This window comes from Leptopilina boulardi, unplaced genomic scaffold (assembly GCF_019393585.1).
Source record: "Leptopilina boulardi isolate dan_hultmark-lab unplaced genomic scaffold, ZJU_Lbou_2.1 LbouV2_30, whole genome shotgun sequence".
NCBI classification, from domain to species: domain Eukaryota; kingdom Metazoa; phylum Arthropoda; class Insecta; order Hymenoptera; family Figitidae; genus Leptopilina; species Leptopilina boulardi.
In genome coordinates, this window is record NW_026137863.1 from 1,882,332 (window position 1) to 1,906,331 (window position 24,000).

The 24,000-nt window shown below is 24.8% G+C and overlaps 3 protein-coding genes across 6 annotated transcripts in view; 1 reads left to right on the top strand and 2 right to left on the bottom strand.

The window, feature by feature from the left end:
• Positions 1-206: 206 nt before the first annotated feature.
• On the bottom strand, positions 207-4,024 carry LOC127282419 (tryptophan 5-hydroxylase 1). The gene is made up of 12 exons (XM_051306647.1): positions 3,762-4,024; positions 3,554-3,652; positions 3,143-3,365; positions 2,912-3,015; positions 2,771-2,838; positions 2,602-2,652; positions 1,888-1,986; positions 1,768-1,814; positions 1,562-1,697; positions 1,296-1,422; positions 1,001-1,230; positions 207-736 (listed from the first exon to the last, which is right to left on the bottom strand). Exons 1-12 carry the CDS (start codon positions 3,858-3,860, stop codon positions 439-441), a joined length of 1,581 nt encoding a protein of 526 aa, XP_051162604.1. The 5' UTR covers positions 3,861-4,024; the 3' UTR covers positions 207-438.
• Positions 4,025-6,561: 2,537 nt separating this feature from the next.
• Positions 6,562-14,072, top strand: LOC127282420 (JNK-interacting protein 1). 2 transcript variants are annotated; one of them, XM_051306650.1, is made up of 8 exons: positions 6,562-6,930; positions 8,301-8,513; positions 9,518-9,714; positions 9,796-10,077; positions 10,255-10,407; positions 10,471-10,754; positions 10,915-11,093; positions 11,424-14,072. In XM_051306650.1, exons 1-8 carry the CDS (start codon positions 6,848-6,850, stop codon positions 11,494-11,496), a joined length of 1,464 nt encoding a protein of 487 aa, XP_051162607.1. In that variant the 5' UTR covers positions 6,562-6,847; the 3' UTR covers positions 11,497-14,072. The 2 variants fall into 2 exon arrangements, with proteins under 2 accessions (XP_051162607.1, XP_051162605.1); XM_051306648.1 differs by having other exon boundaries at positions 6,563-6,930; positions 9,497-9,714.
• LOC127282418 (circadian locomoter output cycles protein kaput-like) overlaps positions 10,962-24,000 on the bottom strand; it is a 46,401-nt gene continuing 33,362 nt past the window's right edge. For 2 of the 3 annotated variants that reach the window (XM_051306646.1, XM_051306645.1), the window contains 13 exons: positions 23,315-23,481; positions 22,930-23,003; positions 22,723-22,821; positions 20,415-20,730; positions 19,900-20,160; positions 19,647-19,797; positions 19,475-19,574; positions 18,990-19,389; positions 18,213-18,926; positions 17,995-18,042; positions 17,557-17,600; positions 17,181-17,324; positions 12,630-17,108 (listed from right to left, as the gene is read on the bottom strand). In XM_051306646.1, coding sequence (XP_051162603.1) covers positions 17,031-17,108; positions 17,181-17,324; positions 17,557-17,600; positions 17,995-18,042; positions 18,213-18,926; positions 18,990-19,389; positions 19,475-19,574; positions 19,647-19,797; positions 19,900-20,160; positions 20,415-20,730; positions 22,723-22,821; positions 22,930-23,003; positions 23,315-23,481 — 2,596 coding nt within the window. In that variant the 3' untranslated portion in view covers positions 12,630-17,030. Of the gene's footprint in view, positions 11,099-12,629; positions 17,109-17,180; positions 17,325-17,556; positions 17,601-17,994; positions 18,043-18,212; positions 18,927-18,989; positions 19,390-19,474; positions 19,575-19,646; positions 19,798-19,899; positions 20,161-20,414; positions 20,731-22,722; positions 22,822-22,929; positions 23,004-23,314; positions 23,482-24,000 lie in introns of those variants that run through there. The other variant, XR_007843202.1, reaches the window with a different exon arrangement.

A 24,000-nucleotide genomic window follows, 5' to 3' on the forward strand; every position in this document is an offset into this window, starting at 1 on the left:
TTTTTCATGAAGAAAATTGAAATATATTACTATTTTTGTATTTACTGTTTAGTGATAATAGAAAACATATGTAATTATTATTACCAGTGACAATCAATCAACAATTATGTAAGTAACACTTGGTGAGTAACAATTATTTATAGGTTAAGTTTATTGTTGATTTTTCTTATTGTCAATTACAGATTTTATTAAATTTTAAACACGAATTAATACAAGAAATTATTATTTACAAATAAATATTTAATTTTTTTTTTTTGATAAAATTAACTATTTATTATTATATTTTCACTTATTTACCTAATATATATATATATTCTTTTGCGCATCTTCAAACGAATTATGTGGAGATGAGAAATTATTAATTTCTTTTTGTTATAATTTGATATACATTTAATATTAATATTATTTGAGGAAAAGTACACTATATATTGAAGAAATTTAGTTCTCTTGATTTTTATTCTTCATTCTCTCATTGGGACTTTTGTCATCGTCACTTTCTGATGAACTTTCCGCAGGTATATCAATGCCATGTGTCAATAAATTAGTAATACTTTCAATATCAACTGTGTCGTCTTGTTCTTGAATTTTACGAAGTGCATTTGAAACAATACAAAATTCACCTCGTAATTCACTGACAAGTGCAGTAATTTTTTGTGCATCCGTTAAAACATCAACTGATTGTGTATAAGGATTGTAACGTAAACCAAATGGACGTTGAATTTGATTAGCAAATTCTCTAATAAAAAAAAATATATTGTTTTTAAAATTATTATTTTTATTTATTATTATTATTAATGAATTAATTAATTAATTTTTTTTTATTATAAATAATAAATAAATAATTACTTCTTATTAAATAATTATTAAATAATAAAAATTTATTCAATAAATAAATAATAAATTAAATAATAATAATTAAATAATTTTTAATTAATAATAAATAAATTTATTATTTTTATTTTATTTATTTTGCAAAAAAAAAAAAAAGGAAAATTAATACCTCATTTTTTCTTTTGCCTCTTCAATACTGTCTGTATAGTAATAGGCATTTTGAAATGCAGTTATAATACATTCTTGTTTACAGGTGACTTCCGGATCGAATCGAAAAGTTTTTTCCGGAGCAGTTACCGCGTGTCTTAATTCAGCAACTGATGATAAAAGTCCAGCTCCATAAACACGGAGATTTCCATCTTGTTTACATAAGCCAAATTCGACAGTAAAAAAATATAACTGAAATTTCAAAATTAATTAATTTAATTTAAATGAAATATTGAAAATAATTTTTTCAAACTCACCGTCGCCAATTTATCAATGTCATCATCGGAAGCACCAAGGGAAGCGAGACCGAGTTCTTGTGAAAATTGAGCAAAACTGGGATTTGCCAGCAAAGGCATGTGACCTAAAAGCTCATGACAACAGTCCCTGAAATATATTTTTTTTTAATTTAAAAAAAAAAAATTCAGAAATTAAATTAGAATTTTTTTTTAATTTAATTACTTTTTAGCTAAAATTGAACAAATCTAATTAAAATATTTTGTTTCAGAGAGAAAATTTAACTCACGGCTCCGGAGTGTAAAATGGATCAGACGAATGGCGAATATATTGAGTGCAATGAAATACTCGAAATGCAAGTCCAGATAAAAAGTCTCTTGGTGATAAATAACCAGCAACAGGTCGTAACTGAAATCCCGTCATTCCTGTAAAAAAAAAAAAAAGTCGTGAGTATATTTTTCTATTTTATTGTTTCTTTTTACCATTTTTACTTACTTTTCAAAAAAGAACTCACATCCTGTAATTGAGGAATATTGTCTTCTCTAAAACAAATTAAAAAAAAAAATTATTAAACAAAGAAGGAAATAATTTAATTAATTAATTAATTTTAATTACCTATAGCCGCAATATTTTTCTAATTTCGGCCAATTATCAAGATATTCTTTGCAAGCGAATTTCAAATATAATTGATGTAATTCACGAAATATTACACCCCTGAAAATATAATTTAATAATTAATTTGAAAAAAATTTTTTTTTGAAATTTAATTAAAATACAATAAAATTAAATTATTTATAAAATAGAATTTTTTTTATAGAATGATTCAATTAAAAATTTTTGAAAAATAAAATGAGATTTAATTTTGTTTCAAGTATTTGCAAAGAAAAAAAATGAGTTTAATATAGGAACAACAAACTGCATTAACACTTCGCTTCAAAATGAATCAAATCAGGGCAATTAAGACGTATTCAATACTAGAAAGCATCCTTAATTCTCTTCTATCCACTAAAGGTTGTCGTCTTAAACTCAAGACTTGGTTCAATGCTATAGATTCAATACTAAAGAAGTTGGGAAAAAAGAGAAACACAATTTCTGAGAAAAAAAAAATCTCCAATCAATTGCCTTCGTGATCGAGAAAACACGTTTGAATTTTTTTCAACATTATTATTATCATAGAAACTTTTCTGATAAGAAAAGAAAAAAATTGAAATCATTAAATTTTTATTTCTCGTTTTATAATGCAAAAAAAAAAAAAAAAATAATTGGGAAAAATTTTAAAATAATTAAAATTGAATCGGAAAAAAGGAAATTAATTTTTGTATCACTTACCAAGTTTTTATTTCTTCTTGTGTGTATTGAATTCTCGGAATTGGTTGTCCACTATAAATTTTTTTTTAATTTAATAATTTTATTTTATTTAAATAATATTTACCGTTTTTACAATTATTAATTTTATTTCTCAATTTCTTTTTTGCTAAATAAATATTTTGTAACTTACTGCCTGTAATTATTGGCAATATCAGCAAATTGTTCACGTCGCTTGCGATAAACGGGATCTTTAAAACCCTAAAAATATAAAAAAAAAAGATTATAATTTACTTTTACAAAAATTATAAATATAAAAAGAAATTCAACCCACAGGATGATCAGCATCAAGTTCAGATCCATACATAAGAACTTTTTGAGCATTATCAAGATCGGAAATTTTTCTTGGAAACCATTGCATGTTCACTTCACTAAAATCTGTAAAAGATTTTGGAGAAGAAAAAAAAATTCGCCTTTTTTAGTATTTACGAAATTAAAATATAATAAATAAATTACTAAATAGTGTTAAGAATTTTTTTTAATTAATTTTTTTTTTTTAGCTCACCAAAACTTGGAGCTGCAGAAAGCATTGGAGCATGAGGTGAATGAGGAACGGTTCCAGTTTCTTCATATTGCGAAAGATTTATAGCAGCAACCTCGCGACTCAACATTCTTGTTAATTGTTGCATTTTTTTCGAATCACATTCAACGTCTACTAAAATTTCATATTCCGATCCTCGTCTCGCTGATTTTCTCGATTCAATATGCACCACATTTACACCAAGATCCTTTTTTTAAAAAAAAGAGGAAAATCAGGTAAAAAATATAATTTTTAAAAAGTCAAGATATTTTTAAAATTTTTCGAAAACTAATTTTCGAAACTTAATTTAAATTTTCAAACAAAGACTAATAATGAGGAAAGTGAAAAAATCTTTTATAAGGATTTTTTTTTCGAATTCTAAAAATATTTACTAACTTGAAACACTTGCAAAGCACGAGCCAAGCCACCGACTTGATTCTTCAGCGAGAAGACGACGGAATTTTTCGTCTCATTTCCTTTCTCCAATTGAGTAATCTGCGTAATTAATTTTTTTTGGTTTCATTTTTTGGGCAAAAGAATTTAATTTTTAATTAATAAAAAATATATTTCATCGAAATAACTATTTTTCGAATATTAAACTCACATTTCGCGGTTTATGAATGGGACTGCCTTCTTTAATTGTCCATTCTTCGCCTCTTCTGTACAACCACATTCCCAAAAGACCTTTTCCGGATCCACTCATTTTGAAAAATAATTCTTTTTTTTTCAGGAAAAGAAGAGGAAAAAAGAAAATTTCACTGGATTTTTTTTTGTGCGAAAGAAAAAGGAAATTGAAAATTTTTGAGAAAAATCCCCTGCGTTCAACAATAACAAAAACTAAACCACTTGTTGAAGGATGTGTCGAAGGTAACTGTGTCCATTTCCGTTTGATTTCTAGCTCTTTAAGCTTTCAACCCCTCTACAAGGGTTGTCTTCTTGAATGAAAATCCAAGCTCCGATTGGTTAACATCGCGAGGGTGGAAAAATTCCCATTGGTTCTTTTCGGTGCATCTTCTTCTTTACAATTTCTCCTTCTTTTTTTTGTACTTTTTCAATATTCATTTACTATTTTTCCAACAATTTTTTTCCAAATTTTCCAAAAAACCAGTTTTTAAAATTTTTCCTTTTATTTCTCTTTTTGGGGGAAAAATATTTTCTCAATGGAAATTTTTCAAGAAAAATTAAAAAAATTAGGTAAAATTTAATGAAAAATGAAATTATTAAAAAAATCTCATTTCTGTTTATTTTAAAGAGAAATTTTTTTAGAATCGTGAACAAGACAATATATTTAATCAAAGCTCAATCGCTCCTTGGGTTTTTCTTTATTTTTTCTCCCCCCATTTTTTTTCTCCTCTTTGGCGTAAAATAGATGCAGCACATTACCGAGGCCCATCACTTACTGTTATCACACATATATACGCCAACCACCACCTCCTTGTGACCTCCTTGAATAAAAATCAACCAGGTTTTTATTAACACTAATGGAATCAAATGTTTCCAGACGATTTCTACTGTATATATTTTTGTTCTCTCCTCTTTCACCTCGCTAAAGACTAATGCAAACATTTAACATATTCCATATAAATGTCCAAAAAAATAAATATACAACTTTTACGTCAATGAAAAGAAAATTAATTCTTTTATTTTATTTCTCAAAAATTTCAGAAAAATGAAATTATTTTTTTTTTTTTTGTTAATTAATTTATTGTATGTATTGTAATATAATTTTCAAATATGTAAAATTTAATTTAGAATAATTTTTTTATTAGAAAATAATTTTTTAATTTATTTTGGTTTTTTAGTTTTAGTTTGAAATTAAATTTTTGAAATTTTACAGGATTTGATATGAAATATGATATTTGTGTCCTTAACAAGAGGAATAATCACTTAACGCCCGCATCATTTCCTTCGACTATTTAGCATTTTATATAGAAGTTAAACCCATGGGAGGAACACTAAAGGATGAGTTCCATTTTCCACCACAATGCTCCTTCTTGGTTCAAGAGATTTCTGATGATAGTTACAATCTGTTCCTTCAAACAAAAGACTCGATTTAAACAGCTTTAATTGAAAGCTTCAGGTTTGAATTGCAATTATTTTTCTCTATATTTAATGATTCCGATTAAATATTAAATTCATTTTTCTATTAATATTTTTTATAATTAAACAAATTATTTTAATAACAGAATTTATTATATTTACAATAATATTAATAATAATATTTATAGTAATATTTATAATATTTATAATATTTACAATATTTATAATATTTATAATAATATTTAAAATAATATTAATAATAGTATTCATAATATTTACAATAATTTAAAAATTACATTTAAAAAAACTGAAATAAATTAAAATTGAAAAATAGACTGAAAAAAAAATTTATTTGATTCAAATAATTGGTTACTTTACTATTATCAAATAAATATTTACTTAAATTTAAATATAAATTTAAATAAATATTTACTTAAACCAAATAATTTTGGTAACCAAATAATTGAATCAAATAAATTGTATTTTAACTAATAATTTTTGTATTTGAAATAAATTCAATTTAATTATCTCAATAATTATTTGATAGAAATAAATTTTTATTACAGAGCTGAAGTACGCAACGTTTATGATAAACAATTTTTAAAGAAAAATTTTTTAAAATGAAAAATTCTATAATTTTTTGCCTAAAAAATATTTCTTGAAGTTTTCATTAATTAACAAATTATAAAAAAATATTTATTAGCCAAAAAAATTATAGAATTTTTATTTTAAAAAAATTATTTCTTAAAAAATCGTTTATCATAAACGTTGCGTACTTTAGCTTCGTTTTTTTTTTTTTATAATAATCAAGTAATCGAATTGAATAAAATAAATATCTCTCACTGTAATAATATTTACATTATATTATTTTTATATTTTCATATAAAAATATAATAATAAAATATTAATTTATTAATTGACCAAACGAAAATTAATAATATAAAAAGAAAAAATTTTGCAAAATTTCAAATTCAAAGAAATGTAATTTTTTTGTTTTTTAAATAGTTACAGAGAATTTAAAAGAAGACGAGAATTATTCTAAAGGGTTCTTAAAAATATTCCCTTTTTCATTGACGGATATTCAGTGTCAGTTGACACACAAGATCCTCTCAAGATGAACTCTCGGCACGAATGAAGGAAAAATAAGAACGAGATGGAAAAAAAAGGGAATATGCAAATAATGAGCGATTTTTTTTTCTATACAATAATTTTACTGATAAGAACAAAAATTTATTTTCTCCTATTAAACAAATTTTTGCTCTTTTATTTCAAATTAACTATATTTCTAATTATTTTTTTTAATATATTTTATTTTACAAAAATTATAATATAGAAAATAATTTTTTCTAAAAAGTTAGTTTATTGGAGTGAACATTTGTAAAAAAAAAAAAATTGAAATCTTAGGCCTGATGTAAATAATAATAAATTATTTTTCTTTTTTTGGCTATTTAGTATATAGATATATATATATATCTCTTGGCAAAGGTGGAGGCGGTTTGACGTTGTGGGGTGATATGCGCGCGTCATCCTCACATTCAGAATCAATAGGGGAAAACTCGACGGTAGCGACGCAACGATATTTTCTGCACGTTTTGATCCCCTTCTGGGTTTCGACCTCCACCATCTCCAGGACTTACGGTCATCGCAAGAATGGCCGACATTGAATTCGAAGAATTTCGACGTTATTTCGAAAGACTTCCCCAACACATCAAAGCCCCCGTCTCTAATTACAGGTGAGTTTTTCAAAAAAAAAATCGCCTTCTCCTCTCTTTCATTCTCCATTTCATTTTTCGCAAAAAAAAAAAAATTCACCTACATTTCCCTCATACATATTTTTTACCCTTCATCGCCAATTATAAAATTATAAAATTTCTATTTTCGACTTCAAATTTTAAAAATAAATTATTTTGCAAAAAAAGGAAAGACAGAAATTAAATATGGACCGTTTTTTGGATTAGTCTCGCCCTAAAAAAAATGTATCCCGAAAAAAAAAAATGAAAAAAAAAACAGAAATATTTATTTCTTTAATTTCGAAAATTCGAAAGAAAATTGTAATTTGAAATTTATTCTAAAGAAGGGCGTAAAAGTGGAGCACGTAAGGTACTTGAATTTTTAATAATGATATAAATTTTAAATTTCGTTGCAAAATATCTTCTTTTCGGTGAATGTGTTTTTTTTTGTCACAGTTTTTAATTTTATTTTTTGATTTGAAAAAAATTTTCGATAGCGAAAACCTTCAATTTCTCTCCGAAAGGGTTGTGAATGGAGACGATTCGGTTTCCTTCTTTTCGAAAATACTTTCGAAATCAATAATCAGTGATCCCTTTTTTTAATCTTTTATTCTTATTTCCAATTGAAACAATTTGAAATTAAAATAATTTTTCAAAAAAGAAAATTTCTAAATTATTTCAATTCGTGTCCAATAGTTATTTATTTTTTTTTTTTTTTTACTTCCGGACCTAAAAATAGTATTTTTAGTTTTCTTTATTACCTTAAAATGAGAAAAAGGAGGAAAAATATCTAGACAACTTTTTACGAGCCTCCTTGAACCTCCTGAAAAGTATCTCAAGTAGTTGTTTCTTATAAAGATAATCTAATTTTTTTTCTCGCGAATAATATACATATATAGCGAAATGTGAGACGGCGAATATATAAAGAGCTTTTTTTATTTAAAGAGGCTGTTCTTTTTCTTTGAATATACATTTCAAGCCTCCCACATATATATATATATGACAGAGACAGCTCTCTTTATTTTTCATTTGTGCCAACAAATCGATGCTCGCGACTGCCGCATAAAGCACAATTTTTCTTTTTCCCATACCCTCGATATTATTTTTTCCTTTTTCAATTCCCAATTATTTTTTTTACACATTCAACAGGTGATTTTCAAAAATGAAAAAAAAGAAAATCAAATTTAAAAAAACAAAACTATGTCACAAAATGACATTTTTTATCATATTCCTCTAATTTTGTTTCGTGTTTTAATTTCATTATCAAAGGATTTGACAAAGTAGATGGAAAATATATTTTTCACCCTTTCTTAATTCTATTTTTAAAAATATGACTTATTGGAAATTTTTTTTTTTTTTTTCTTTTTTTTTAGACTCGTTCACGATGTTATGGTCGACGATTCGCCCACCTCATCACAGGGAAGTGATGCGGATGTTGGCGGTAGATCTTGTCGAGATGTCGTTGATTCTGAGGACGAGGATGTTGTCGTCATTCATAGGCATCAAAATCAAAGTGGCCACAGTTCACCGGACAGTGAAGTTGAATTTGAACATCGATGTTCAATAGTCGCTGACAGCGATTTTAGGTAAATATTTATATTTTTCGCAAAAAAAAAATTTTTTTTTTTAATTCCAATTTTTTTAAGTAGATAAATACTTAATATTTTTTTCGAATAAATCATTCAATATTGTTTATAAATTTATAAATATTATAATTACAAATTAATAAATAATATTATAAATATTATATAATATTTATAAAACAAAAATATGATAAAAATATTAATATAGAATATTAAAAGATGTTTAATTTTTTTTATAGTATTTATAAAAGTAGAAAAAGTTGATTAGTAGGAAGTAATTTACTTTGGAGAATTTGTAACCTCATTTTGAATTTTAATAATCTATTTTTCTACCGTAAAATGTAATATTGCAAGTTATTACTAGATTGTTGGAATCTGAATGCTAGATACCCTAATGATCTTAAATATTGACCCTTCTTCAGAAAATAATCAAATAGTTCTGAAGAAAGCAATATCCATTGCATTAATTCATTTTCTCATTTTTCAAATTATTGAACTGTTAATTAATTTTCAATTCGGGATTTTTGTAACACTTTCCAATTGAATTAACAATTAATTAAAGAATTACAGTTTAATAAATAATTAAAATAATAATTTAATTAAATAACAAAAATCAAAGCAATAAATTAAATTAAATAACAAAAATCAAAGCAATAAATTAAATTTAAAAAAATCAAAGTAATAATTTATTTATTAATTAAGCTTCAGCCTTTCGGCCCAGAAGTGGACTTGGTTTAATAAAAAATTAAAAAAATATAATCAAAGTAATAATTAAATTTTGAAATAAAAATCAAAGTGAAAATTAAATTTTTGAAATAAAAATCTAATAATTTTGGAATATAAGAAAATTTTTTGGTGAAAAAATATCGAGAACCATCTGATTGAAAAAAATTTTTTTTTTCCCGCATTACTATGTCTCACGACCTTTTCTTTAGAGCATGATAAGTAGTTAGCTGAACAATTCGATTGTTCTTCGGTGATAATAGCTTGTTCGATGGACTGAACAGCAGAGGAAGATCAATCTATGGTCCAGGACTTAATGGCAGTCTACGAAATGGTAGTGAGGGTCGCGACAGTGTTGTCAGCGATGTTGGCGATTCATGTTCATCATTGAGTTCCTGGGCAACACCCGAGCATCGACCCAATAGCGGTGGTATGGAACGAAAACGTCGAAGACTTCCGGAAATTCCTAAAAACAAAAAAGGTTAATTAGTAAAATAATAATTTTTTTGGGGAAAATTATTTTTAATTTTGAAAATAAAAAAAAAATAATTGTTTACTTCAGCTTTTGCAAATACGGGTCAAATGTCATTGGCAGAGGAATTGGGAGCTGCTGCCGCGGCTGCAGCGGCAAATTCATCATCATCATCATCTAGACATCATTTGATGTTGAGAAAATCACATAATCGATTACGTCACGAGGATAGTTCACCGGATAGCGAAAGAATGGCAACTGATAGCGGTCATTCGACGGCTCATTCACCTGACAATGGTCCCAAAAGTGTATCGCCAATTCCCTGCAGTACACTTCAAAATATTGATTCTGTTTCACCTGACAGTACACCTGGTAAAAAAAAAAAAAAAAAAAAAAAACGAAAAATATTATTTCTCGAAAAAAAATTTCCAATTTTTAAACAAAGAAATATTTATTTATAATTCTAAATAAAACTATAAATAAATATAAATGTATATAAAAATTTTTATATTTTGTTATTTAAAAAAAATTAAAACCTTATTTTTGCAGGAAGTGTAGGTATACCGTTTACCCAACTCGAATTATTGGAAGCAACTCATAGAGGTTTACATAAATTTGTCCCTCGTCATCACGATGAAATTGATCTTGAAATTGGTGATCCAATTTACGTACAGAAAGAAGCTGATGATCTTTGGTGCGAAGGTTGGTGTTTTCTTTTCCTTGGAAAATTATACTTTTATAATTTCTTTCATTTTCTTTTTGTAGGTGTTAATTTAAGAACCGGACGTCAGGGAATTTTTCCCTCTGCCTATGTGGTTGACATGGATTACAGTGATTTTGATCCAACGGCACCAAAAGTAAAAAGAGAACGCTATCTTTTGGGATATTTAGGTTCAGTTGAAACATTGGCACACAAGGGTACAAGTGTCGTTTGTCAAGCTGTACGAAGAATTGTTGGAAATACATCTCAATCATCTCCCAATTCACAAAGTTGCATTCTTGAAGTTTCTGATCAGGGTCTTCGAATGGTTGACAGAAGTAAACTTCCCGTATGTATTTTGAATCTGAAACATTTTTTTTTATTAATAAATTAACATTATTATTAATATTCTTTATAAATTAATATTATTATTAATAATTAATTATTAATTAAATTTTTCGTGTAATAAATTGCAATAAATTTTGAATTGTCTTTTTTTTTTTTTGCAGAAAACTCGAGGCCCTTGTCACGATTATTTCTATTCATTGAAAAATGTATCGTTCTGTGCATTTCATCCCCATGATCATCGTTATCTTGGTTTTATCACGAAACATCCAACTTTGCAAAGGTTCGCTTGTCACGTATTCATTGGTCAAGAATCAACTCGACCAGTTGCTGAAGCTGTCGGGTGAGCTAAAAAAGAAATTTTCAATTAATTTTAAATTGCAAAAAAAAAAAAAAAAAAAAAAAACAATTTCAAATTCGTAAAATTGCAAAATAAAATTTATTATTGCAAAATTATTTAAATATTAATCAAAAATACAAACAGAAATAAAAAATACAAATGAAAAATACAAACAGAAATAAAAAATACAAATAGAACCAAAAAAATACAAATGAAAAATAGAAATAAAAATAAAAAATACAAATAAAAAACTACAACTAGAAATAAAAAATAGAAATAAAAAAAGTATTTTCCAAACGTTTTGGGAAAAATTTCAAAATATTTAAATTTCAGACGAGCCTTTCATCGATTCTACACCAAATTCATTGAGACTGCTTTCCCAATAGAGGATATCTATATTGAATAAGAAGCCTATATAGAGATTGATGTAGCTGACTACAAAATTCAAGAGACGAAAAAAAAAAGAAATATCGTTATCCTATTATTCCCACCCTTTGTAAATAAATCCCTCAGCTGTAGATATTGAACTATTAAACGCGAATCAAACATTTAAAAATGGTGAATAATATATATATATATCTTCTATAAGGTTGTAATTAAAAAAGGGACCGACAGTGCAATTTTTTTTCATTCATAGTATTATTTTTTTTTTTTTAAATTATATGTCAAAAAAAATATCTCGTTACTATTATTTACTGTTAAATTTTTTTATCTGCATATTTAAAAAAAAATTTTTAATAATATATTTTTACGTTAGCGGTCAAGAAAAAAAAGAAATTCTGCATGAAAAACTTTTTTCAAAAAGAAAATAGAGAGAGAGAAAAAGAACGGACCTACTGACGCTTTTTATTGTCGACGAATCGGTTTGAAATTTGTATATTTTTATATTATCTGCGAGAATCATAAACTCTCTCATGCTATAATTAAAAACAGATTTTATTTCTTTAAGTCCTTCTCTTAAAATTGAAATCTAATTTTTTTATTTTTTAATTCAATAATTATTCGTTTTAGAAAATTCGAAAAATCTTTAAAATTAATTTTAAAATCCCCCCCAAAAGGGAAACAATTTATTTATTTATTTATTAATAAATAAGAGGAAAAATAAACTAATTTTAATGATTTGTACATATATATTTTCAGCAGCAATATTTACAAAAATGATCCGCCTCTACGAAGTCTTCAATAGCTCAGTCTTGACACAATAACTAATAACGCATGTAGGTCAAAGACCTCCGATCATTACAGCAGAATCCATATTACATTATTTAAGATTATGAATTAATTTCATCATTTAAAAATTATGCTTGTAAATACAATTTACTCTACTTTTTTTTTTTTTTCTTTTTTTTTATTTTTCAAGTTCCGTTTAAAATATTATAAAAGAACTATATATGGAGCTGTTTCCGCTCTTGCGAATCAGCGTGGGCGTGCTTTTTTTTTTTTTTGCAATTTCGTTAATTTTTCTTTCATTTTTTATTTTTTTCGTCAATATGACGTTTTTGTGGGCGCAATAAATATATAAGAAAATATGATCTGGTGTTTCTTTTTTTTTTTTTAAAAACAAAAATCGGAACAGACAATTTTTTTTTAAAACGCTATTGCACAAGTTCCAATATTCCGAAATTTGCGCACTACATCAATTTTCTTTTTGCAAAAAAAAAAAAGAAAAATAAATTACACTTCAAATATATTTTAAGTTCGTTTTACAACACGCACGGCAATCTTAATTATTATTTTTTACATTTTAAGAAATGGATTTCTGCATTCTTAAGAAAGATCACACATGACAATAACAAAAGAAAAAAAAAAAAAAAACGTGCGCATATAAAAAATTTGACAGTGATTTTCTTTTTTTTCTTTTTAGTATAGAAAATAAAATTTGTAATACTGATTATTTTGCAACTATTCAACTGAAAAATTCATTAATTAATGCAAAGGTTTTTAAATTTTTTTTTTTGTCGAATATTTGAACAAAGCGAAGTTCTAGCCATTCTAAACAATTATTATTATTTAATAATCAGCAAAGAATATCCATTGAAAAATATTTACATTTCGCTTTCGCAGTATTTACAAGGAGGTAGGAAGCGGCTTTTTTTTTTTTTTTTTTCTTTTAAGGAAACGATCGCTCGTAGTTACAATTGTTTGATTAATTAATTTTTTTTGTCAAATTTGCGATACTTTCAGCACGCCACGCGCCCTTAAAGACGCAGATGGGAAAGGCTCCTCGATCTTAATTTTTCAAATATTCAATTAGTCATTTTTTTTTTTTCATTAAATAGACTTTGAAAGCGGTATCAGTAAGGTGTGTCGAATACTTTCGATTATTAAGGTCTGTTTGATTAATAATAAAAGAAAAAAATTTTTTTTTATGATACAAATTTTATAACACAATTTTAAATAAAACTTTTCCAAAAAAAAAAAAAATAGTATTTCAAAAAAATTATCTGCGAATTAATTTTGAAAAATTAATAAAAAAAAAAATATTTTGAAATTAAAGTTTTAATTATAAAATTCTTAAAAAATTAATTTTCCCTTCTATTTTTATTTCTTTTCTTTCATTAACATTAACAGACACTTAAAACTGACCACAACCACGGATTTCAAATTATGGTAAACTTAGGCCCGTTAATCGAAAATTATTTCAAATGAAAAATAAATTTTTACTGAAAAAAAAAATTACAAATTTTTGTCCCATTTGAAATATTTCGACATATTTGAAGAATAAGAGAAAGTATATGTCTTTTCTACCGGGTTTTTAGTTTTCTTTTTTTTTTTTTTGTCCCTTTGCAAGACTTCAATTGCAATAGTTGAATTTTTCGAGTTTTTTTTTATGATTGCTACAATTTTTTTTCAAAATAAACTCGAAAAATTCGAAATTCAAAGAAAATCGCTATTCGCTGGATTATACAATGAATGTCGCATACATTAAGAATTTTTGTTTTTTTTTTTTTTTTTTTTTTTTTTTTTTTTTTTTTTCATTTACGTCACATTCAGACTGAAAGGATTTTTTGTAAAAATCTTAACAAACATCTGAGTCATGCAGGTTTTTCATTGTGAGAATGTTTTCTGTTTCTTATATTTTCTAATATATATATACATATATATGAGAAAAGAAAAAAAAACCATTCACAAATCCACAATCAACGATGTATATATATAAAATATAATTAACTAGAATAAAGATCTCGAAATTTTTTTTTTTTGAAATTTTCTTATAAATTAGATAAACAATTCATTAATGAGAATATTAACATTGTAAATTCATTGAATTCTTTTTTTTATAAAAAAAAATAATAAAAAACATATTTTTAGAAAAAAATGTAAATAAAAAAAAAATTACTTTCATTACATAAAGAAATCGTGAGTTTTATAAACTTCGAAATCTCTACTCTAATAAGTAACGTATTTACAAAGTAGATAAAATACAAATATATTTTTAGTTGCACGACATCGCTGCAGGATGTTAAATATTATTTTTGTTGTTGTTTTTTTTTTTTTTTACACTGTAACAATGCCACTGGGAAATTGTCATACAATATATCTCGTATTTTTTTTTCTAAACAAAAATGATTGCCATCGAAATTAACAATAACCACAGTAAATTAATTTTGTGTTATATAAGAATTAAATAAAAATTTAATTAATCAAAAAATTATATTTTTGAAGTTTTTTTTTTTTCAAATTCCTATTTTTAATAGCAACAAAAATCGTTATATAATATCTTTTTGAGATTTTTTGTCGCAATTTGTAATTTTAATTTCGTCGTTACGAGAGAGAATCATATATATATATATATTTTTTTTTTTTAGATATTTTGATATCCTTCTTTTAAATATAATTTCAATCTTTAAAAAATATTTACCATAAAATTAATTTTCTAGAATTCAGTTTCTTTAAAGGAATTCCATTTTTAGATCAATAAAATTAATTGTTATTGCAAATATACGCAAAAATATTATATATACATTAATTAATAATTAATAATTATTAAGCTAAAAATTATAAAGCCATATTTCAAAATATAATAGCTTTTAAAAGTGAGCAAAACTTTTTTTTTAACCCTTCAAAATTTACATAAATGTTTTTTTCAAAATTGTCATTTATGATTCCAAAAGGGTTAACAATCCAAAAAGTCAAAGTAATTTCAAAATTTTTTTTTTTTTTGACGTGACGAATTTATCAACAACAACAATAGTTTCTTATAAATTTTTCTTTATAGCCAAATATAATTCTAAATAAACAAAAAAATAGTCTCTATATAAACAAAATAAAGATTTCGAAAACAAATTCAATTTTTTGTCAAACGTCAAAAAAAAAAAAAAAAACGAATAATTTCTTTAAGAAATAATAAACAATAAAATTATTGCTGTTTTTTTTTAAACAAAAAATAATTCGAATTAGTCAAAAATTACTGTTATTAAAGTTTCTTATCCCGCAGTAGTCGTGCTCTATACAAATATTTCCTTAATTCTTTTAGTGTAAGAATTGTAAAAAAAAACCAAAAATATTGCTATATTTAAAACAGCCTAAAATAAATTACATTAATAAATAAAATTGAATTTTCTTTTCTAAAAAAATAAACTTTTCCGTATTGTTGAAAAAAAAAAAATTTAGAAAAATCTTCATTAATAACTTTTTGTAATTGCAATTGAAAATTATTTTCGGCTGTTTTGTAAATAATCAATATTTTTGGAACTGATGGTGTTAAATTGTACGTTAAATTGTAAATTTCTTTTTCTTTTAATAAGAATTATGCACAATCTATTGAATTTGATTATACAGACAAAATTTTCATAATACGACGAGCCAATTATTGAAACGGTGGTAAAAACAATCCATTGCCTAGCAAAACGTTTTTTTTTTTTTTTTTTTTTAAATATTGTAATCAAGTCATGGGCAATGTTATTTTCTTCAAATAATATTCCACTTTAATAGAAAATTAAATTTCTTCAAAATTTTCAAAAAATCAAATTTTTGTTACATTTCTCTTGTAACATTTTTATATATTATTTATAAAAAGAAACACCTTAAGCTAAGACTGTTTTTCAAACATTATTATTTTCATATATAAAATAATAAGAATCACATTGAGATATTGCCATTGTTTTTTTTTAAACTGACGTTTAAAATAATATTTCTATATAAAATTAATATATATTTATATATTATAAAAATAAATTATTACTATTGTTATAAAAAAAAAAATTAACTAGTTACTTAATTAAGTAACTAAATTATTCCCATGACTGATTAAATATTGTATTTGAGAACTTTTGTCTCGTTAAAAAAACATCCACCGCAAAAAGAAGTGAGTCTTTAACAGGACTCTTGATAAAAACTACAAGAAGAAAATTTTTCAGTTTTTTAAATATTGATTCTCTCACTTTCATTCACGATCCATTTAACGACTTTGAGATCCCCCTTTTCTTTTTTTTATTACACGTTATTCAAACTTTTTCTTTAAAATAGGAAATATTTACAAGATTTTTTTTTTTTAATATTCAACTGTGACATAGTATTTTGTTTTTTTTTTTATCCATTGAAAGGATGTGTGTGTGTGTGTCATCGTCAACAGATTTTTTTTTTTCTGTTTAACGCGTTTGTTTGTTTCTTTTTTTCTATTTCGACTAGACACAGTGTAACTTATGGCGTAATGAGGGCATTGCACCTTTTCCTTAATTTATGCTGTTGACTTTTTTTTTTTTTAATAAACTTTTTACAACTTTGATACTCACAAAAGTAACAACGTTACTACTCCGCGAAGCTTTCTTTGAAAGATTCAATTTTTCTTCTCTTCTCTCCTTTTTTGCGGAATAACACTTTTTTTTTTTTTTTTCTTTAATTTTGCTATCGTTTCGATAGTCTCTTTTTTTTATACAGGTCAACTGGGACTTCAATTAAAACTTAATTACTGGAAAATTTTCGTCACAAAAACTTTTTTTACCACCTAATTGACTGAATGTTGTGGTGCTCTTTTTGCAATGTTTTTAGTAATTGCTTTTGTACCTTATGATCCGCCTGAAATTAAAGAAAATTATTTTTTTTTGCGAAAAAGAAGATTTTTTTTTTGAAAACATTAAAAATATTTACCTGCAACTGGATTAATCTGTCTCTTTGCGGTTGAAGAGCGGGATTATCTAAATTACGTTGTATTGCATTAAATTGTGACTCGCACATTTCCATTCCGTTAACAAGTTGAAGTTGTCTCCTTGTTATTTCTTCACTGAGCACATCCTGAGAGGAAAAAATTCAAATGAATTTTAAATTTTACAAAAAACAATGATTTAAATATGATATTAATAAATAATATACAAATATTAATAAATAATATATAAATAATATTAATAAATAATTTAGAAAATAATATTAATATACAAAAAGGTAATAAAAATTTTTAAACTAAAGAAATTTTAATTATTGAGAGAAAAGTGTTATACTTATTTTATATAAAAACTAAAATACTTACATCGTTTACGATAAATTGCTCTTCACTCGATTCTCCAAAATTATCTACAACAGAAAAAAAAATCATTAACACATTATTAATTGTTTTAAAACTATTTCTTTCTACAATATCTGTTTTTGAACTTTTTTTGTTCTTTTTTTTTATCAATTTAATCTAAATTATAATAAAAAGAATTTCTTTATTTCATTCCAAAGTTCCTAAATTTTTGAACGTTCAAAAGAATTTTTTGTTACTTTTTCTAAATTTTGATTAAAGAAGAAAAAAAATTATCCACATATTAAAAAATGATTTACTTAATAAATGTTGAATTTATATTTTATTTCTCATTAGAATAAAATAATTTTAGAAAATATATCGAAGCGGAAAAAAAATTTTTTCCCTCATTTGAAGGTTCAAAATTTTAACTACATTCCAAAGAAATAAATTCTAGTTCCTTACTTTCAATATTAACCACAGGTCGCAAATTGTCAATTATCCTCATCCAATCTAAAAATGACAAATTTTATAATTCAATTTTTTTTTTTTAAACAATTGAAAATTTTTCAACAATAAAAATTCCACATCTTTCAATAAATTCACTTTGCAAATACAAATCTCCCACAATAGCAAAAAAATATTACTATTATTTTTCTAATTATTTTTATTATTTAAATTACCTGAATTTCTTTCTAAACCAGGACTCGACAGCATATCACTAGGAATATCCTGAAATCCCTGCAAATCCAAAAGTTCATCAGACGATTGCATAACGAATGAAGGATCAATTTGCGAATATTCTCCACTTGTTGAATCTTGTAAATTAATTTCCGAAACTTCAACGTCATTTAAACTTTTATAAAGATAAGTATATTGCTGTGTTGTACAATCACTAACAATATTATTATCAAAATTTGTTGGCTCCAAATTAACATCATCAATTGTTGTTGAATATGAATCTTTAAGCAGTCTTTTACATGAATTCACATTTGAATTACCCCCCTCATCAATCTCATCATTGTCCTCCTCGCTAAATCGTCGTTTTAAATTAATTTGTAATTTTCTCGATGTTCCTGCATTGTCGTCATTTAAAATTCTAATTGACGAACATGATTCAATATCAGCTGTTAAATTTTTCCCACCAATTGCATTTGAATTCATATCCTCGCTGTAACGTCTCTTTAAATTAATATCGATATTTTCACTCGAGCATTGTCCATTGAGCAAAGAATCCACTCCAATATTATCGGCAACATGTTCCAATTTTACTTCAAATGGTTTTAATTCACGTACAACTGATGTTCTAACATAGGAATTTGTATCTAATTCAGAAACAATATCGTCACTCGAATGGCAAGAATGTTCTGGTATTATTTTCTCAGCAATTGGCAATTCTGAAAAAAAAAATTAATTTTTAGTTCTAGTTTATTTTATTTTTTTTTTTTTTTAATACTCACTTTTTTCAGCAATGGGAGTTTTTGCCTGACTCTCCATTATTGGACTTGAACAATCAAGTTCGGGAATTTTTTTATCTGGATAAATTGATTTTTTAACAGGTGTCGTTGTCGTTGATTTTGGACTTTTTGAACCTTTTCCCTTGCCACGGGAAATGTGTTCAATATTTTTAATTCCCATTCGACTGACTTGCTCGGAGGCAGGTGGTAAACGTTGGGAAAATATTGCCGCTTTATAAAATTGTGGATCGGGAAGTGGTGATGGAGCAAGACGTTCTTTTGTTAATGCTGCTGATGGTAAATCGCTTATAAGATTGCTAATTGCATCTTCAAGTTGCGCTGGATCTTCAACGCCGGCAACTGCATTTGATCCTTCATCATCTTCATCGTCTAATTCATCCTCCTGTTAAATATTTTTCAAAATTACTTTTTATTTATTTATATTTTTAATTAATTTTTTTTCTAAAAAAAAAATTGTTTTCACTTACGAGAGTTAACGCTAAATCACTTCCATCCTCTATACTTTTGTTTATTGTTGCTGAAAATCTTTTCTTCATGTCTTTCATAAGTTTCTCTCCATCTTCTCGTCTAAAAACAAAATTTTTCAATTTAAAGTTTAGTTCAATTTTTGAAACGTAGGAAAATTATTATTTTACTTACGACATAAGGGTATTGACGCAAACAAACGATTCGACGGTTTGAGTATTTTTATCAAACTCAAGATAGCCGTGCGTTCGTAAATAAATAAATTCACCGTTTTTTGCCACGAGCCTATAACATGAGTGCTCAAAACCTTCGCCTTTATTGTACACTGAAATTTTTAAAATATTAGTAATTAAAATAGTAATTAAAATATTAGTAAATAAAATATATTTACTAAAAAAGTGAATTTATTAAAAAAAAAAAATCTCACTTTGTCTGAGACCAATCATCGTCCATCGAAAATCGTCCTTGTGCATAAATGCAAATGCACTTTTACCGGAAACCTCCTCAGCCATATAGCCAGCAACTACCGATATTCTATGATCGCAAAAAATTATACGTCCATCAACCAAATGTCGTGTAACGTATTCATCTTTATCAGCCTCCAATAGTGAAAGTTCAGTGATTGTTCTCTTTTTCAACATACGAGCGATGCCAATGAAAATAATATCGTTACTCGTACCATTGTTTTCTACAAAAAATTAAAAAAAAAAAAAAAAAATATTTAATTAATCTCCAAGTGATTATCAACATTATTATTAAAAATTATCAATTGACAAGTTATTAATTAAATTGATAAAATTAATTTAAAAAAACAAAAATAAAATTAAAATACACAAAATTGTAAAAAACAATAAATAAAATTGTAAAAACAATAATAAATTAATAAAAAAATTCAATTGTGATTTCAAATTGAAGATTTCTGAGAAGATATTTTAAACGTACCTCGCTGCCATAATCTGTTTACATTTAAACCGGCATTTCTGCAGGCATTGGCGAGACAGAGACTGCCGGAAATGTGAAAACATTCATATTGAATATGTTCACGTCTAGACACAGTTCGCTGAGCAATACGAATGCTAAAGCTCCTTCTTTGCTCTTCTTTAAAGGAAAAATCGTCCGATGAATTTGAACTCTCATCCAATTGATCGCTCACATTCGAATTTTGTTGAGCGTCATTATTAAAACTAAAATTTTTCGTTAACTCCTCATGATCCTCGGGACATACATAATTATACAATGACTCGCCAAGCAATTGCGCCTGTAAAAAAAAAAAAAAAAATTAATATCTTTGGTAAAATATTTTTACTAAGAAAATTCGATAATGCATAATATAAAATTTATAAAGAAAAGAAAAAGAAAAAGGCCTGCAATGAAAATTGACACGCGTGCTGCAATTGAGATTCATTTTCACATTAGGTGGTCCCCTCATAAGACGACAATAAGCCTTGATTTCTAGACTCTTAAAAATAGTGGTAACATAATATTCATGTCTCTTGATTCTGTGAATCCAAGAAAAAAAAAAAAATCAAGACTCGTGCGAATCAACGTTTGCTCGTTATGAACTTGAATAATGAATGATCGTTATCTCTTCTGAATTTGGAGCGGTCTCTCATTCAGTGAGGCGACACAAAAAGACTTGAAATTTGCCAAAAAAAAAAAAGAAATCGAGCAAGAAAATTTCCTTAGAGAACAATTTTTATTAAAAAAAAAGGATTCTAAATTTAGACGTCGAAATTTGCAAATTTTGCTTTGAAAATTATTGAATAAAAATTCGATTCAGAAAATATTTAAATTTTTATTTTTATTTTCAAGAATTATTTTCTATGGAAAATATTTTTAAATATTTCAAATAATTATTTCAATATATTTCTTTCTATATCTCTCATGATAAGAGACACGGAAAATTTTTCAATATTCAAAGAAAAAAAAATAATTTCCGAAAAATTGTTTTTACATTTTTAGAATATTTCGATTTTTTATTTACAGAAAAAAAATTCCAAAAAAGAAAATTTTTTTTTGTTCGATCTCTAAAGAAATATTATTTTCAGTGTTTACTTTTTAAAAATAAAATAGACAAAAACAATTTTCATTTGAAAATTTGATCGCTTCGGATAATCGAAATTTTAATGTAAAAATTATCATTTAAAAAAAATATTACAAGTTCCCACTCGTTTTTTTTTTTTATGAATTTATTATATACGTAAATATTCATTTCCTCGTAAGTTTTCCATCTAAGATAAAGAATATTTTCCTAAGGCAGACAATTTCAAAAACAGTAAACTAAAGTTTACAGAAAAAAAAAAAAATTAAAGAAAAATAATTTTCATTATATTTTTTTCATTTAAATTAAAATTTTTTTAATTAAGATTTTCAATTTTTCTAAATTGCGTTTAGATCATAAAACGGAATAAATTAACCAGTAAATTCTATAAATAAATTCATCGCATTTAAATTAACAAGCTGACGTTGCTTCTAGAAAAAAAAAAAATTGACAGATTATATTACTTTTATTTTGCATTTAAAAACAGAAAATTATTTTTTTAAATTGCAAAATGTAAAATTCGAAAAAAATTTACTTTTTTATTTTTATATTTTTGAAAAGAAAATGGAAAATAAATTACAATTTTTTTTTTCTAAATTTGAAAAACTGAATAAATAATTTTAGAATAAAAATACAATTTTAAAATTTCAAAAATGAAAATAACTATGAAATTACAATTCGTTACAATTTATTATGAAATTCGATAATTTTTGATTTTTAATAAAATGTAGAATGCAATTAGAAATATATATATTATTAAACAACTGAATTAATCACGATCAAGTGTTTTTAAACCTCGATACAATTTATCTAGTTCCAAAATAGTCGCGCAATTAAACATAACAATATTTTTCAAGACATTATGACTCAATTACCCTTGTGCTCATTAGATTCTTTTTTTTTAATCTGATTAAAATGTTAATTCAACAATAATAAAAAACAAAAATCTCTCAAATATAATTTTCCGGAAATATTATCATTTTACCGATTTTAGTTCAAATTTCAATTAATTATATCTATAAATAAATAATTAATAAAAGTTTCTAATTAGAAACTAATTACTTTTAATTAAATTTTAAAGAAATCAATGTTAATTAAAATTTTGTTTATCATGAAAATTCAATAAGTATTATTAAAAAGGAAAACTCTAAAAATTATTCCAAAATTGATTCAAATTTAGAAAATTTGTATTAAAAAAAAAAAAATTACCTGGGCATGTCCTAATTGTTGTTCCACATGTTGACTGATATAAACAATTTTTCCTGTACTGGTGACAACAACGAAAAATCCTCCATTATCGCACATGCTCTAAAAAAAAAGAAAAAGAAATTAAAATTTATTTTTGCAAATCTAATAATCTAGTTTTTCAAAATAGTAATAAAAATTTCTAATTATTTTTTATTATAATTTACTCACATCAATAATAAACTGCTCAAGATTCATACAATTGAATCTTTGTGGAAGAAAACCGACCTTTCCTTGTCCAAGAGCTAAAAAAAAAGAATTTCAATTATTATAAATAAAGAAATAAATATTAATTAATAATATAATTATTTCTTTTATTTATTAATTTGAAAAATAATTTTTTTCTATAATTAAAAATTAAAATACATGAAATTCAAAAAAAATCGTTTATAGGCCAAAAATATTATCAATAAAAATCTGCATTAAAGCAAATAAATTATTGAGGAAAAGAAAGCAAACATTTTTTTTTATCAGTGTTCCCTTTTTTTTAAAACACCAAAATAAAACAAAAATCAAGATAAGGGATTTTTATTAATAATTCATTAACGAAACTTACTGTATGTATATCTGAGATAAGCACCAGCCAATCTCAAAATAGAGATCTTATCTGTTTTTCGCGAATTTCCTGCGACCATTGGCAATAGAGATGCCATTGTCGAGATGTTTGAATTCAAGTTATCTCGTCGTTGCTTCTCCGCCAAATTCCTCGAGGCTCGAGGGTTACTGAAAAATAAAAAAAAAAAAGAATCCCATTAATAAAAATTAAAATTACAAATTTTCAATATATTTTTAAATAAAATAACATTTAAAGAAATAAATAACGTAGAGAAAAAAATTTCTCGAAAAATAAAAAAAAAATAATAAATGAAACGCAACAGAATATTATTTTCAATAACGTAAATAAATTATAATTTTGCGTCTTTATTGATTCCTATACTTGTATATCTTGTATGCTTGTATTATGATTCTATTGCCCTTGATTGTTTCTCTTTTTTTTTCTCTAAATAAAATTCATTTTTTCCCGCCTCAAATATAGGCATCCAATGACTCAATCCTTAGACTTTTAAAGAAATGACAAAAACAGAATTCACTCAGGTAAAATAATAAATAAAAATAAAATAAAAATATAAAATTGTAAATAAGTAAAAATAAATATTAAGAAATTATTAAGTAGTAAAAAAAAAGTTGGATCAGTTTCAAAGTATGCGTAAATTATCCGACGACTTCTTTTTATAAGAACAA